Source organism: Henckelia pumila, chromosome 4 (assembly GCF_033568475.1).
Source record: "Henckelia pumila isolate YLH828 chromosome 4, ASM3356847v2, whole genome shotgun sequence".
NCBI lineage: Eukaryota > Viridiplantae > Streptophyta > Magnoliopsida > Lamiales > Gesneriaceae > Henckelia > Henckelia pumila.
Window position 1 is genome coordinate 25,720,906 of NC_133123.1, and position 16,777 is coordinate 25,737,682.

Below are 16,777 nucleotides of genomic sequence, written 5' to 3' on the forward strand. Positions count from 1 at the left end.
TATGACACTTGTAGAAATTACCAAACCACTGTTTATTAAAATTGTCAAAACATCCCCTAGTTTATAAAAATTTCAAAAATGCCCCTACGATTTATAAAAATGTCCAAACACACATATTACTTTCAAAATCATCCCTCTGTATAGATAATTAGAGATATAAATCGACCCAAATTCAATTTTTTTTTTCCCCAAACATGCAACGCGTGCAAAATGAGATGCAATGCGTGAAAGCATGTAGTGTGTGGAAAATGACAATTTACACAGATCCATTCATTTTTTTTAATAAATAAGAAAACGGAGACGCACGTGTTTTAAATGTGACAATGGGCACGAGTTAAAGAAGTGGGATGAAGGAGAGGAGAATCCAAAGATTATTATATATAAAACTACCATTTCTGCTTCTCAATGTCAACACGTGGAGGATAACGAAATCCAAAATTTCTTGCATTATCGCGTCCAATCCGAGGATAGCTGGCAGAATTATACTCAACTGGAATAATAAAAATGTATTCTTTAGAGTTTAGAAGCCAATAAGGGAGCCTCTCCAAGTCTCGAGTGCTGTAGTTCAAATTCTTTCCTTTGTTTTCAAGCTAAATCGAGAGGAACAGCTTCGTGTATGATCGTATTTTGATGGGTTCTTGATCGATTTTGATATAATCTATTGGTTTTTCCCGATGTCGAAACAGAGCTACAGAGTGTGTTTCTGCTTCCGGCGCCGTTTCCGGCTGGCGGCGTCTGAGGCGCCGGAGCAAATCAAGGCTATATTCGATGAGTACTCGGTGAAGGGTGTGATGGGTTTGGAAGAGCTGCGGCGGTTTCTGGTGGAGGTGCAGAGGGAGGAGAGTGCGACGGTGGAGGATGCGCAGGCTGTGATGGATAGCCTCCATGAGCTGAAGCATCTCAATATATTTCATCGACGGGGGCTGGATCTTGAGGCATTTTTTAGATATTTGTTTGGGGATATAAATTCTACTCTTAATCCGAAACTCGAGGTAATTTTCTCATCAGTGTGAGGTTTTCTGAATTGTGGTGGTTGGATTTTGCTTTGAATTATTCTTCCATAGATTTAATTTGTTGTTGGTTGGGTTAAACGATGATGCCTCCTCTATCTGTTTTTGAAGCTTCTTTTCAATATTTGCTGCTAATTTCTTGGTTCTTTCTTTCATTCCCCGTTTTGTTCTTTTGAACGTAGTTTTCTTGTAAGCATATAGAATTTGTGAGAAAAAGTTTGCGCTATTTTAAACAGAAATGATTTTCCTCCGATTATCTAATAATAATTCCGGCTTTCCAGGTACACCATGATATGCATGCTCCACTCTCTCATTACTTCATATACACTGGCCACAATTCATATCTAACCGGGAATCAACTCAGTAGTGACTGTAGTGATGTCCCCATAATAAATGCATTGCGTAATGGTGTACGAGTTATTGAGTTGGATATATGGCCGAGTGCCACGAAAGACACTATTAATGTTCTGCATGGAAGGTATGCGTTTGATTGCCTTCTTTTTTTTGGTTGATGGCTATGATTCTGCTTTTATTCTTGCTTGAAAATGGCCTGATATCATAAGATGTTTTAAGAGTGAAACCAAGCAGAATGCAATTTTGGTTTGGATAGAGATTTGGTCAGGCAGGTGATTTTGAGTATCACTTGTGAGATTTGAGGGCGATTTAAGGGTCAACAAGGATCCTATCTCCACCCACTGCCAGAATTGTGGTGGTTGGAGCACAACATGAGCTTGATTAGTACATATAAGAGCTTAAACGTTTTTGGCAGCTTACAGGTACTGGATTGTAAGGACAAACTGAATGTGCAACAAAATCAATACTAATTTTACAAAATATGGTTCTGAAAAGTTTAGAATGAGACTTTTTTTGTTGGTTTAGACCCCTAATTCCTGGAGCCACATTGGACCTAGATTAATTCAGAGTTGAATCAAGTTTAACTCATAACGGAAGCTCTCCCATCAAAATGTCTTGTCCACGTTCAAGTCTCAAACGCACGACCTTTGATATAATCAAATATTGATCCAATGTGGATTTCCATCATGAGGATTCTGCAGCTCTGAAAGCAGATGGATATGCAGTTTGCCGTGAAAATGGTCGTGTCTGAAATAACCTAAGAGATATTTAAATTCAAAGGGATTATTATAATGCAATTATCCAAATACATCAGATTACCATCACCTTCTGCATTCTCTTTCTTTCCAATAGTATTATTGAGAGCAAATGTATGAAGGGCGGACCAACGATTCGGTATGGCTGGGGGATGGGGGTGCACAACAAAATTTTGTGAATTTTCAGAAAAATTGTACTTGAATATTCACTTTTTTTCCAATTCAGGCAGCTGTAATACCCAGACCCCAATCCCAAACATTTAGAAAGGTCATCCATTTGTGATGAAAGACTCTGTTCGCTCATTCCTGCACATGTATTTGCCTGTCCGAAGCTTCTATACCTTTTTCATTCCCTTCTTAGTTGTTTCTTTCCTTTCTTTCCTTTTTCTGCAGGACACTGACCACTCCTGTTGAACTCATCAAATGTTTGAGATCGATTAAGGAACACGCTTTTATTGCATCAGAATATCCTGTTGTAATAACTTTGGAAGATCATCTTACTCCTGATCTTCAGGCTAAAGTTGCTGAGGTATGTATATGAAGTTTATACAAGTTGTTAGGTGCTGTTATTGCTTCATGATCACTATGCCTGTGACTGAATCAGATGATAACTCAAACATTTGGAGATATGCTGTTTTCTCCCGGCCCTGAATGCTTGAGAGAGTTTCCTTCCCCAGAATCTCTAAAGAAAAGGGTGATTATATCTACCAAACCACCGAAGGAGTACTTACAGGCGAAGGGTGTTGACGTAAATGACACCGGATCAAATAAGGCAGAAGTTTCTGCCAAGGAAGGACCTTGGGGGAAAGAAGTCAAAAGTTTCAAAGTCAATATTGATGATGATAAGGTGTCTTGTAGAACTCGTATCAAATATGTTTTTATCTCATCTTCTGAAATTCTTAGCCTTTTCTCAGTGTACATTCTAGGATGATGATTTAGATGAGGAGGATGAAGAATATGAAGAGGATCCTAAGTCACAGCAGAATGCAGCACCAGAATATAAGCGCCTGATTGCTATTCATGCTGGAAAAGGAAAAGGCGGAATGAAGGACTGGCTGATGGTGGATCCAGATAAAGTAAGACGTCTTAGCCTGAGTGAGAATGAACTGCGAAAGGCCGTTCTAACTCATGGAAAAGATATTGTAAGGTACTTATTAATTTTCGACATTTGCATGCTTTATGCATTAATGTGGTGTATATGGAATGGTTTGTTTTCTGACTGGTTATAAAATGGAAAATATGGACATGTTGGGATAGACAATAAATTGTGTTGGGAAGGGAGAACTATATAGCTTCAGATAAAGTAACGATGAAAATATATCAGAAAGCCGGATCATGACTAATGTACAATGTAGTAACGCCAAAAGAAATGATTTTCGTGATTAGTGCCTAAGAAGAGTAGTTTAATCTCTTGTAATTTTTTTAAATTAGCTTATCATCTCCACAACAATTGGCCAAATGTGGCATTATGGTCAGACAGATAAAACAACGATGAAAATATATCAGAAACCGGATCATGACTAATGTACAATGTAGTAATGCCAAAAGAAATGATTTTCGTGATTAGTGCCTAAGAAGAGTAGTTTAATCTCTTGTAATTTTTTTAAATTAGCTTATCATCTCCACAACAATTGGCCAAATGTGGCATTATGGTCAGACATTGTATCTTCAAAACTGAGGTGTTGAATTACGGCAGTTTTATAGCTGTACATATTTATTAGTGAATCTCTTGTCTTCGTTAGAACTTTTTTATGCGTAGTTGGACTTCATAACATTTCATGGTTGTTTTTTCACAGATTTACAGAAAGGAACTTGCTGAGAGTATACCCAAAGGGAATACGGTTTGACTCATCAAATTACAATCCACTAATTGGATGGATGCATGGGGCTCAAATGGTTGCATTTAACATGCAAGTAAGTTTGTCTAGTCGATGATTAATAATACAGATAATTCTAGACTGTCTGAGTCAAAGATTTTTAAATGTACTGATACCAAAGGGCAACAACAGTTCAAAGCCTTTATTTGTAGTGTCAACATTCAATGCAAAAGGCTAAAACTAAAAGGTGTACGTGATATAAAATGTTAAAACAATATGCTAAAATTCGATAGACAGACTGGCATTCTGACTAATCAGTTTCTCTTTTTCATTCTGTTGGCCCCCAGAATTAGTATTGCAAAGTGAGAAAGAAGAGTAAGAGAGATTTGTAAAATAATTCCACCGCAGATTCCTTTTGGGCCATCAAGTATCAACTTAAAAATATCTAAATTGAGTTAGTTATTAAGGAGATAATATGTGTTTTGAAACAGGATTTGCGTGAGTGAGTTTTTTCCTGTTTTCCTATGAAACCAAAAAAGCAAGTGCTATTTTCTTCACCGCAATCTAAGTCCAAACTTAATGTGTTCAACTTCATTCCTTGATTAATTAATAACTCACTGGTTGTACGGTAAAAAAAAATCTCACAGGTTGTTAACGAAATCTTGTTATGTTGCGACAGGGTTATGGAAGATCCCTTTGGTTAATGCATGGCATGTTCAAGGCTAATGGTGGTTGCGGATATGTTAAAAAACCCGACTTTTTATTAAAGGCCGGTCCACATGGCAAAGTCTTCGACCCTAAAGCTATGTTGCCTATCAAAGTTACTTTGAGAGTAAGTTGGATGTTTTGTAGAGACCGATGAATAACCCTATATCTACTAAAGCTTTCTGTAATCTGACTTTGATTCATGCACTCTTGCTTTCTGTTAAACAGGTGACAGTTTATATGGGTGAAGGATGGTATTATGACTTCGATAAAACACACTTTGATGCATACTCTCCTCCTGACTTCTATACAAGGGTATTTGGTGTTTTTTTATGCCCTCTTCTGCACGCTTATTAGTTCCATTGTCCATATTGGATTTCAAATGGTGGCTATTATGCGGCATTGGAGTCAAAGTTTATGATCCTGTAGGTTACTTTATGCCAAGAATTTTCTACGCACAGGTGGGAATTGCTGGAGTGCCTGGTGACGCCGTGATGAAGAAAACAAAAACTCTTGAAGATAACTGGATACCTAATTGGGATGAGGTGTTTGAGTTTCCATTAAGAGTTCCTGAATTGGCGCTGCTTCGGATTGAAGTTCACGAGTATGATATGTCGGAGAAGGATGATTTTGCTGGACAAACATGTCTACCAGTATCCGAGCTGAGAAAAGGTATCCGTGCAGTTCCACTTCATTCAGAAAAGGGAGATAAGTATAAATCTGTTAAACTTCTTATGCGATTTGAGTTTGTTTGATTCAGAAACTTGTCTATCTTGAACTTATTACATCATGTTGTTCAAGATAACCTCATAAGATTTAGAAAACATGTGTGGTATAGTTGTATGTGAAGCTAAGAGATGAATCCGAGCACTAGGATTATATATAGAATTTGTATGAGTCGCTAATCGTGTGACATTTTCTCTCCCAACCCTCAGTACCTAAGTTTGTAATTTGACGTGAAAATGTTTGTATCATTTCAATACAGAACTTCTTTATTTAAAAGGATGTGTTATTATCTGATAGCTATTTTGTTTAACTAGACTTCGATTCATTCATAAGTTTAATGTCTTCGATCAGACGAACCAGATTTGTACAGGATGATCCTCCCTCCCCCACTGCTTTTCTGGCCAACAGAGCCGTTTCTTGTGCGGATTTAATGAACTCTTCCCTTCTCTTTTCCATCACTTCACTCACCATTTTCGCTACGATTCCTCTATCACAAATATCTTTCATGTCCAACCCAATTTTCCACACCTCCCCTACAAGCCTACTATTGACTTGTTGATCAGCATAAAATGGCCAGCATATCATGGGCACGCTTTCATAAATGCTTTCCAATGTTGAATTCCATCCACTGTGAGTCCAGAAACAACCTATTGCAGGGTGAGATAGAACTTCCTCCTGTGGTGCCCAATCCACCACTTCTCCGCGATGCTCACTCCCCTCCATAAACTCGACAAGAATCTGTCTTCCACCCTCGATCAAATTATCGGGTATAACCCACAAAAAAGGTTTCCCACTATCCACCAAACCATGCCAAAACTCTATGAATTGTTGCCATTTCAAAACCGTCATATTTCCAAAGCTTACAAAAATGACAGATTTCAGTGGTTGAGCATCTAGCCATAACAAGCACTCTCTGTCCTCCTTGGTGAGGCTACTTCGTGTGTGCGATGCCCTCGCATGTTTTAAGTGTGCGTGCAACGGTCCAATCGTGTAGAGTCGAGGGATTTCGGAGTGAATTTGTGTTACTGCTGATGCTTCTAGGTCTTGAAAGGTGTTTAGTATTAGGCCATATGCACTCGTGGCACGATGAGTCTCAGACACAACATGTTGGAGTTGAGGATCTGTTACGTCGTCCACACGACAAAAACTAGGTAGATCGCGTAGTCTAAGAACTCCATCCATCCCAGGAATACTTGCTACCACCATGTCCAAATCAATTTCCCCTGCATATCGCAGATGGAATGAAAAGCTAGCAACAAAAAGAAAAACTTCCACGTACAGAATTAAAGAATCTCAAATTTTTGTGAGATCATTCTGTTTGAGTTACTTGATTTGGGTGATTGTTAATATAAAAGTATAAACTGAGACCTCAAAGGACTAGAAAATCAAGAATACACATTTGCACCTTTTATTGGAAGTTCTCCAGCCTCAATAAGCTTAGGCACACAAAATAACGTCCAAAAGCAAGAAGCACTAAATGGGCGAAAAAGAATCGTTGGAATCTTGAAATCCTTTGCTATATCAATAGTGAAAGACATGATCCCATCAGCAATTATGCATGTCAATGGCCCCCTTCCATTGCTCGTTGACTCGCCCGACTCGAGCAAATCCCTGAACTGTGGCTTCGTTTTGATATCTATGGATTCGAAAAGATCCTTAACTCTTTCACCTGTTCTTGGATGGTTGCTAGGCAGACCATCGGAAATCATTTTGAAGTGAAAACCGGGATACCGCGCAAAACGGGCATGAATATTTGCGAAGCGGGGGCCCTTTTCAATATGTTCTGGGATTAAGAATGTGACCTGGAAGCCAGAAATGGTGAAGATCTCTCCCAGATTTAGCATGACATTTACATGGCTCTGTACCGGGAATGGAAAGATCAAGACATGAGAAGGAAGTGATCCTATATTCATAATATATATGTGTTGGTTGCTGAAAATGGACCATTTGTGTTGTTTTTATAAAGGGGAAGAACAATTCTTGAGATCTTTGAAATCAAGAAATTTAGTTGAAATGCCATCAGCATGAAGCTTTTTTCCCGTTGCCCGAGTATTTGACAAGATTGTTTGTTCAAAGGACACTTTTTTCACATATTTTTCGGGCAAATTTAGAAATTTTGAGAAAATTAAGTGCATGTTATTTAGCCTCAAAATTTGGTCAAATCAAGATGATCAAGTAATACTTCTGTTCAAAAAGTTGCAATTTTGTTTCTAACTTGCCCTTCAGCTGAAAAAGGGGGAGTGAGAGATGACATCTATATAGGAACGTAATCATATAAAGAGTTCTTTTATATCTCTAAATGAATGCTTGGTTCATAAAATACACATCATTCAATGCTATCTTTAGGATAGTGCTGGAATGGTAGATCTAATGGCCTAATTTTTTATTTTTTTTTTACATCTCATATATATATTAAAAAAAGGAGCTTTTGATGCTAGCACACAGACAATTCCGGTATGCCAGCATCAAATAAACCCCATCTAATGAAACATTTCAATCCAAATGTAGCTACCATTGGTTATATATATGCGAATCATTTTACATCAAGGGGAATAAACCTTAGAACTTCCAAATCCAAAATTTGCCCATATGCAAACATGCAAAAGGTCATACATATACTGATATACACCAACATTAGGCACATAAATTCCATCTGAATTTTATCAATGAAAAGCATGCAGCACTGGTTCAATGTACACAATACTAAAATCAGCAATAATAGGTCCTACAACCACCTTTGATTTGGTCACAGAATCACAGTAACTTGCATCAAATTTACAGTCTAAAAATCAAACTTCTCAACAGATTACAATGCCTCAAGAGTGGAGTGTGAACTATACATTTCAGGTAAAGAAAGCACACACTACTAAAGAAGAAGAAAAACACTTAGCAGAGATGCACAAAGTCTAACAACAACCTTCACCAATATTTTCTCATTCCCAAGAATCCATGTTGAAGCTGAGAAATCAACCTTGAACTTCATAGTCAAATTGGGATGCATAATGCCCCAGTGTTGCCCTGCTCCTCCTCTCATGGAAGCATAATCGTATGTGCCATTCGCGCTGCTACCGTTGTTCTTGGAATCGATTTGGTCGAACAGCTCGTAGATGTATGCCTGAGTCACCCCTTCTTTTCTCAAAGGCGTGCCTAAGCCGGACCTCAAGTGCTTCACCAACCCCTTCAAGTACATCTCTGCATAGTTTCCTGCGGCTCTAGCTTCGGCTTCACTCGGCCACCCGGTCTCGGTCACGATCACTGGGATATTCTCCTGCCAGGCAACTGCCATTGCTGCGATAACAGCGTCCACCATCATGTCGAATAGATTCCGGTAACGGACTCCTGTGACAACGTCGTCCCGGAAATTGAACGGGTTTTCTTGGAACAGAGCAAACCCAATTGGTATTTCGGAGTTGATTCTGTAGATATTGTAAGGGTAAAGATTGATCAACAAGGATGAGTTGGTTTCTTCCAAGAACTGAAGCAGCGGCCTGAGGAGCAGAGAACTGATGGGTTCTTGGAATTCGGCGGCGGAAGGGGGGAACGAAGTCGTCATTATTTCGACGAAAGAGAAGGCGGTGGAAACAGGTATGGTGTGAACCCCGAGGTCCCGCAGAGAGAGATGGAGGTTCTGCATGGCGGAAAGGAGGATAGAAGAAGGATCCATCGTGGAATACGTGGCGGCAGCATCGGTGATTGCGTCGGAACCGACGGAGATGAGAGAAATCCGGGTACGAGGATAGTATGGGATGACATGGGAGTACAGCCAGAGGTCTGCGGCGGAGCGATTGGCGGCGAAAGAAGGAATCAGGTGGTTAGGGACGGAGAGCAGGAGGCTGATGTTGGTGTAGGCGAAGGAGCGGACTGCGGATGGGCTGGGGTTCAAGAGGCGAACGGCGGAGATCTTAAGGGACTGGAGTGCCGGGACTACGTGCTCCGGCGGTGGGACGTCGGGGGTCATGGTGTCGTATGTTACTCCGACGGTTGTGGCGGCGGCGGAGGTGGCGTGGAGGAGGAGCAAGAGAGCGGAGATGAAGAAAGGGAAGTTCATGTTGCAGAGAAGTTGGGAGCTGCGGATTCTGTTATGTTCGTTACGGGGAAAGAAGATGCCCTCCTAATTATTATTATTGTTTTTTTTTTTTAAATTTTCCTCAAATTTATTAAATTATAATTTTCGAAATTATTTAAATTTTCTCATTCCCACCAAATATTTTCTTGAACATTTTGAGGAAAAAGGTTACAAATTAAATTATTTACATAAATATTTCAAAAAAAAATTTATTTACATAATATTAATATAATAATGTACTTTCAACAATAAAAGTATCCTCAAAAGTATTATTGGTTGTAATCAATCGAAATCGTATTTTGTATCGAAATTTTTGTAAATTAATCTATGTATAACTTATTCCAATTAATTTTTCGTCTTATTTTCGTCATATTATTTATCTATTTATTAATTAATAATTTTACATCAATTAAAATCAAATAAATTATAATCTATCCATCAAATCAAATAACGTATTAACTATTTTTTCTTATTTATTTTTAATTTACATTATATTACTTATCTATGGATTACTTATCCTATCACTCAAACCAAACGGTGCCTTAAAAGTATTGAATATGACATTAATAAAAACATACCATTGATTAGATATTTAGATTCAAAATTTGATGATCGATGATTCAACTTTCAAGTTACGTTATACTAATTGATAAGAGTTTTAGAAAAATTATTTTATTTTCAGATTAGTCCATGTGTCAATCGTTTTAATATGGTACATTTTTAAAAGAGGACATAACAATTTTGTCATATTATTTGCACGATTTTCATTTTTATTATAATGGTTGATCAATTCATGTTATTATACACGGCTAGCAATGTCTCACATCACAATTCACATCACCAATTTTCGGATCATGTATATGTTCAGGGAAATTGAATAAAATTGGGAAAAATTAGTGTATTGAGACCATGAATTGTGAAAAACGTGGAAATTATATATAAGATCAAAAATATAATTTTTAGGGTTTTTTTTAGAATATAATATACTCGATAAAATTCAAGTAATATATATTCAAATAATTGTTTATGCGAACGTACGTGCATGAAGTTCCGGCACTCATCGAGTTTAGGCCTTGACTTTTTTTATAATCAGAGTAATTTGGTCCGGCACTCGTCAAGTTACAATGATTTAGGTCCTATTTGTGATTTTACTTTTAAATCTTATTAATGAAAAACCTAATTAAGCCTTGATTTTATTATAATTTGAGCGATTTGGTAAGTCATCATAAGCGAACTGTGTGATATAAAAAAAAAAAGATATTTCAATGCACAACACCAATGTTGTTTCTCTCTCCATAGCAGATGATCTTTTTCGAAAAAAAATGATCAACCCAAGATTGACCATATTGAACCCGAAAAAGATTATTTTGTACGACTAATGTTGACATTTGGGATGTATATATGGTGCTTATAATTTTTACGTAAATCAACTATTTTGGTCACTTTTGACATTTCTTCTATTTGTAATAAAAAAAAATTAAGGGAACTTTGAAAAAGTTATATAATTTTCATTTCCATAAAAGGATTTGGTTAAAATGATCCAAATTCAAAGTAGACTACATAATTTTGTTGGAACCAAAGCTGTCTCTTGAATTCATCCTTGTTAACTCAGACCAGTTGTTATATATGTCATATTAATATAATTTACAAATCAAGAATCCATTTATTAATTGTTTCTTAGGATACTTTCACAAGAAATATGGCAGCATTCAGAAATGAAGTGTTTTTAAGTATTATGAAGAAATTGGAATTCATTCAGAATTACATTTGCAAGAGAGATTCATTTTCTGTTTGGAAGCTGAAACATTCATGGATATGGTACGTTACTTTAATTTAGCTTGGTCAATGAATCCAAATTAAGAAAAATCGAAGAAAATAGCCAAATTCGTCATGCAAGTACTTGAAATATTTTGGATTTTGATGTTTGTTTGTTTGTTTTTTTTCTTAGTTTTATCAAACTGGTGTTATGATAGTGTGTAATTCGTATATTGCTGATATGGTGTTACAGACAAATGAGTTAGGAAACAAGAAATGGCGCGGATCGGTGGGAGGAATCGTCGATGCCTCGATAGACGAGGTATGGAACATAGTGTCCAAAAGCAGCAAACTACAGGAATGGATGCCAATGATCGAGAACTGCAACGATATAGCCGGAGAGGAAGGCGTCCCCGGCTACATCCGACTAGTGTCGGGTTTCATGTTCCCCCAAAAAGATGGCGATAGGTCATGGATCAAAGAAAGGCTAGTGTTCTTGGATTCTTTATCTCACAGCTATGTTTACAGGATGGAAGCAAGTAATGTAGGCCTAGATGGATCTTCCAACTCGTTGAAGCTCATCGATTATGGCGACGACACGACTCTGATCGACTGGAAATTCGAGATAAATCCGGTGGAAGGTGTATCAGAGGACTGCATTGTAGATTTCATGGGGTATTTTTATAAATCATGTATTAATAAAATCCATGGTGCTATTGAAGCTTCCTCCATGTAACAATGTTGGCATATCCTAACAATGTCGTCGGGTAGTATAAAAAAATTTAAAACAAAAAAAATTGGGTATCCGATACCCGGTCAAATTTTTGGGAAAAAAACTCACACCAAACCCGAACCAAACATTTTGATTAAAAAAATAAAAATAAAATAAAAAATCCGACCGGAGTCGATACCTTAATCCGAACGTCCACCTAACATGCATGTTGGGTACGTAACACAATCGAAATATGACACTTGAGCTGTTGTATGGTTTAAAATATTTGAGTTTCACGATTACCACCATCTATAACTTTTTTATAAAGCGACAAACGATGAGTTCTACAACACGTGGAAAATAGTAGAATTGGTCTTATAGTTGATCTCATTTTGTTTTTGTTACTATATGATTAATCAAAATTGAATTTTTAGTGATATATTAAATGATGTTTTTGTTACATCATTGTTAACGTGTCATCGGATATTGCTAACATCTCCAACGACGCATTTGTTAGATTATATTAGATTATATTATTATTATTAGGCTTTTTTATTTATTAGCTAATAAGGATAGAGCAGTCTTTTTATTGTTTGCTTGTATTTAATCTAACTATATAAACATCTTGTTGTGTAACTTTTATACACAATTTTTCATGATATAGAAAACCTAGTTTTCTCTCCTTTAATTTCTACATGGTATCAAAGCTTCCATATCTATGGATTTCGATCGTTTGATTGTAGGACTGTTAATCTCGTCCACAGCTTTCGCGGATCGAACTCTGCGGTGAGTTCGCTGGGGGGTGCTTCCTATTTGGTTGTCCGTGCACACTGTTTGTTGTCACCATGGCTGGTCGTAAAGATGATTCACTTCAATCGATTAGTGTCCAATTGGATGGAAAAAATTATTCGTATTGGGCCTATGTTATGAAGAATTTCTTGCGGGGAAAATCTATGTGGGGTTATGTTATTGGTGTGTGTGTTAAACCTGCTGACATCAAAGCTGCTGATTATGCAAAGTCGTTGGATACTTGGGAGGCCGATAATGCGAAGATTATAACGTGGATCAATAATTCTGTTACACACTCCATTGGTGCTCAGCTGGCCAAATATGAGACTGCCAAACAGGTTTGGGATCATCTGTCAAAATTGTACACACAATCTAACTTTGCCAAACAATATCAATTGGAAGCAGATATTCGTGCTCTTCGGCAGAGAGATATGGACATCCAAGATTTTTATTCTGCCATGTCTGAACTATGGGACCAGTTGGCACTCACAGAATCTTCAGAATTGCAAGCATTCCCGGCTTACGTCACTCATAGAGAAGAAAAACGTCTGGTCCAATTTTTTATGGCTCTTCGTGATGATTTTGAAGGATTGTGTGGGACAATCTTGCATCGTAGTCCTCTTCCTTCCATTGATTCGGTGGTACATGAATTGCTTGCTGAGGAGATTCGCTTTAAGTCTCAAGCTGATAAGGGGACTCCTGTCCCCTCTACGCCATCTGTTTTTGCCGCACCACAGCGCCCTCTGCCTCATAACCAAAATCGGTCTACTTTGAAGATTTCTACTGATGAGTGTGCTTATTGCAAAGAAAAGGGACATTGGAAGTCACAATGTCCACAATTGTTGAACAAAGGTAAACCATAGCCGCAGCAAAAGAAACGACCACCGCAACAACGACCTCAGCAGCCGTCCTTGCTACCTCAGAATGCTTCATGGAAACCTGGTACTCAACCACAACAGTTTCCATATCGACCACCACAGTCCAGTAATGCAGTGGCTGCCCCCTCTTTGGATCCGTATCTGTTTGAGCAGTTTCAGCAGTTCCTTGCTTCACAGTCCTCTGCCCATCCATCTGCCATGTCAGTCTCCTCTCATATAGGTTTGTCGTCATCTGCTCCTTCAAGTATACCCTCATCCTTGTGGGTCTTGGATTCTGGTGCCTCCCACCATATGTCACCCCACTTGTCCTCCTTTGTCTCTTTTACTCCCAGTTCATCTATATCTGTTGCAACTGCTGATGGTACTGCTATGCCATTAGTAGGTGTTGGTTCCATTGTTAATTCTTGTTTGACTCTTACAGATGTTTACTATATTCCTAATCTCATTTTAAATCTTGTCTATGTTAGTCAATTATGTGAGTCTGGATACTTAGTCTATTTTTCTTCCTCCAATTGTTATGTTCAGGACCCGCAATCTCAGAGGCTGATTGGGACATGCCGTAGGCAAGGAGGACTCTATGTCTTGGATTATCTCAAAGTACCAGATGTTGCAGCTTCGAGTGTGGATTTATCTTCTTTTCGTTTGAGTCGTTTGTCTTCTGAGTTTTATTTGTGGCATTCTCGTTTAGGTCACGTTTCAGCGTCTCGTTTGCAGTTTTTAGCTTCTACAGGAGTCTTAGGATCTTTCAAAAGTTCTGATATTTCTGATTGTAGTGGTTGTAAACTGGCTAAATTCTCTGCTTTACCATTTAATAAAAGTATTTCATTTTCTTCTGCTCCATTTGATCTTATTCATTCTGATGTGTGGGGACCCTCTCCTGTTTCTACAAAAGGGGGGTCACGATACTATGTTTAATTTATTGATGATTTCACTCGTTACTCTTGGATTTATCTTATGAAACGTAGGACTGATTACCTTACTATTTTCAATAACTTTAGAGCTCTTGTGAAAACTCAACATTCTAGTGTCATAAAGTGCTTTCGTTGTGATTTGGGGGGTGAATACACTTCGATCGAATTTTCCCGTTTACTGGCTTCTGATGGTACTATTCATCAAACCTCTTGTACGGATACTCCTGAACAAAATGGTGTAGCTGAAAGGAAACATAGGCATTTATTTGAAACAACTCGGTCATTTTTATTGTCTGCTAGTGTTCCTAGTGTCTTTTGGGGGGAAGCAATCCTTACCGCTGCTCACGTGATTAATAGAATTCCAACCTCACACAATTCAGGCTTGTCACCTTTTGAAAAATTATATGGGCATGCTCCTGACTATTCCTCTTTGCGTGTTTTTGGTTGTACTTGTTTCGTCCTACGTCCACATGTCGAGCATAATAAATTAGCCCCTCGGTCTGCTCTGTGTGTCTTTTTGGGTTATGGTGTTGGTCAAAAATGATATCGTTGCTATGATCCTGTTAGTCAAAAATTTTATATTTCTCGTCATGTTATGTTTCTTGAGCATATTTCATTCTTTTCTATTCCTGTTGGTTCACATAATATGACAAAGTCAGATCTTCTCTACATTGATCCCTTCGAAACTGATACTGAAGAAGCTTCACAAACAGCCCCTACTGGTAGCTCAACCGAATCTGGTACTGAGACACCTGCAACACCTCCTCCTACTTCTGTCACTACCCAATCATCTCCTGAGGTTGCAGATGATCCTTCAAGCCGTCGTCAATCTACTCGTGTTCGTAAGTCTTCTAAGCTACTAGATTTTGCTTACTCTTGCTATTCTCGTTCTTTTGCTTCATTTATTGCATCTGTTCGTTGTCTATCTGAGCATGTATCCTATAGAGAAGCTGTTCATAACCCCGTTTGGCAGAATGCTATGGCCGAGGAACTGACTGCTCTGCATCAAACTCATACATGGGATTTGGTACCGCTGCCACTAGGAAAACACACAATTGGTTCTCGTTGGGTCTATAAGATCAAAACTAAATCTGATGAGTCTATTGAACGATACAAAGCTCGTCTTGTTGCTAAAGGATATTCTCAGGAGTATGGCATGAATTATGAGGAAACATTTGCCCCTGCTGCAAAAATGACGACTGTTTGTACTCTGATTGATGTTGCTTTTATTTGTCGATGGAGAATATCTCATATGGATGTCAAGAATGCATTTCTTAATGGTGATCTGCATGAAGAAGTTTATATGACACCTCCTCCTGGTGTTCCTCACCAACCTGGTGAAGTTTGCAGGCGTCGTAAAGCACTTTATGGTCTCAAACAAGCACCCCGTGCTTGGTTTGAGAAGTTCTCTACAGTTATCACTTTGCTTGGTTTTCTGCCTAGTAATCATGATTCAGCATTGTTTGTTAAATGTACTAGTGCAGGTCGTATTCTCTTATCATTATATGTTGATGACATGATAATTACTGGTGATGATTCTGATGGAATTGCTTCTTTGAAGTCTGAGTTGGCTCGTTGTTTTGCTATGAAAGATTTGGGTATACTACGCTACTTTCTGGGCATTGAGGTCGCTTCTTCGCCAAAGAGTTATCTCTTATCTCAGTCAAAGTATATATCTGATCTGTTTGAGCGTGCACGTCTCACTGATAATAGAGTTGATGATACTTGAAACGACCCTAGCTCTATAATTAATAAATAAATATGCGGAATTTTTTTTTTTTATTTACTTACTAAATAAAATATGTACATATATGCCCATACATATATGCACAGAATAAAAAGATTTAAAAATAAATAAATAATCAAATACTTAAATAAAAATGCCTTCTTTAAATAAAATAAATATCTGAGTCAAACATTTAATTAAAAATACTGCATAAATAAAATGATTAAAGTTTGCATGCACTGACAATATTCAATAAAATATTCAAAACGCACAACCACTGAAAAATAATATAAAATGTGTAACGTGCTGACATAAACAAAAACATGCAATGTGACTCAGACATCTATCACGGTCACGGGGTCACTGCATGCCCGCTCATACATCCTCGCCTCCGGTGGGTACAACCTCATCCTCAACGTACTCACCTGCACCATACCAGTGTAGTGAGCCTAGAGGCCCAACATGCTAACATAACAAGGGTTTAAAATAATTTAAAACAATTAAATACTAATACATACATATACATGAATGAGCATGCTTGAAAATTTCATAACATAACATAACTTAACTTAA

At 37.8% G+C, this 16,777-nt stretch overlaps 4 protein-coding genes across 4 annotated transcripts; 2 read left to right on the forward strand and 2 right to left on the reverse strand.

Annotated features, from left to right (window-relative positions):
- The first annotated feature begins 405 nt into the window (after window positions 1-405).
- LOC140860363 (phosphoinositide phospholipase C 2-like) lies at window positions 406-5,663 on the forward strand. The gene is made up of 9 exons (XM_073263351.1): window positions 406-992; window positions 1,292-1,488; window positions 2,513-2,648; window positions 2,724-2,966; window positions 3,046-3,266; window positions 3,916-4,033; window positions 4,616-4,768; window positions 4,870-4,956; window positions 5,103-5,663. The coding sequence occupies exons 1-9, from the start codon at window positions 675-677 to the stop codon at window positions 5,394-5,396; spliced, it is 1,767 nt and encodes a 588-aa protein (XP_073119452.1). The 5' UTR covers window positions 406-674; the 3' UTR covers window positions 5,397-5,663.
- LOC140860364 (7-deoxyloganetic acid glucosyl transferase-like) lies at window positions 5,500-7,285 on the reverse strand. Its single transcript, XM_073263352.1, has 2 exons — window positions 6,773-7,285; window positions 5,500-6,590 (listed from the first exon to the last, which is right to left on the reverse strand). The coding sequence occupies exons 1-2, from the start codon at window positions 7,278-7,280 to the stop codon at window positions 5,674-5,676; spliced, it is 1,425 nt and encodes a 474-aa protein (XP_073119453.1). The 5' UTR covers window positions 7,281-7,285; the 3' UTR covers window positions 5,500-5,673.
- A 940-nt stretch (window positions 7,286-8,225) lies between these two features.
- On the reverse strand, window positions 8,226-9,594 carry LOC140860365 (glucan endo-1,3-beta-glucosidase). The gene has a single exon (XM_073263354.1). The coding sequence runs from the start codon at window positions 9,413-9,415 to the stop codon at window positions 8,234-8,236; it is 1,182 nt and encodes a 393-aa protein (XP_073119455.1). The 5' UTR covers window positions 9,416-9,594; the 3' UTR covers window positions 8,226-8,233.
- A 1,374-nt stretch (window positions 9,595-10,968) lies between these two features.
- LOC140860706 (lachrymatory-factor synthase-like) lies at window positions 10,969-11,924 on the forward strand. Its single transcript, XM_073263713.1, has 2 exons — window positions 10,969-11,251; window positions 11,442-11,924. Exons 1-2 carry the CDS (start codon window positions 11,243-11,245, stop codon window positions 11,922-11,924), a joined length of 492 nt encoding a protein of 163 aa, XP_073119814.1. The 5' UTR covers window positions 10,969-11,242.
- The last annotated feature ends 4,853 nt before the right edge of the window (window positions 11,925-16,777 follow it).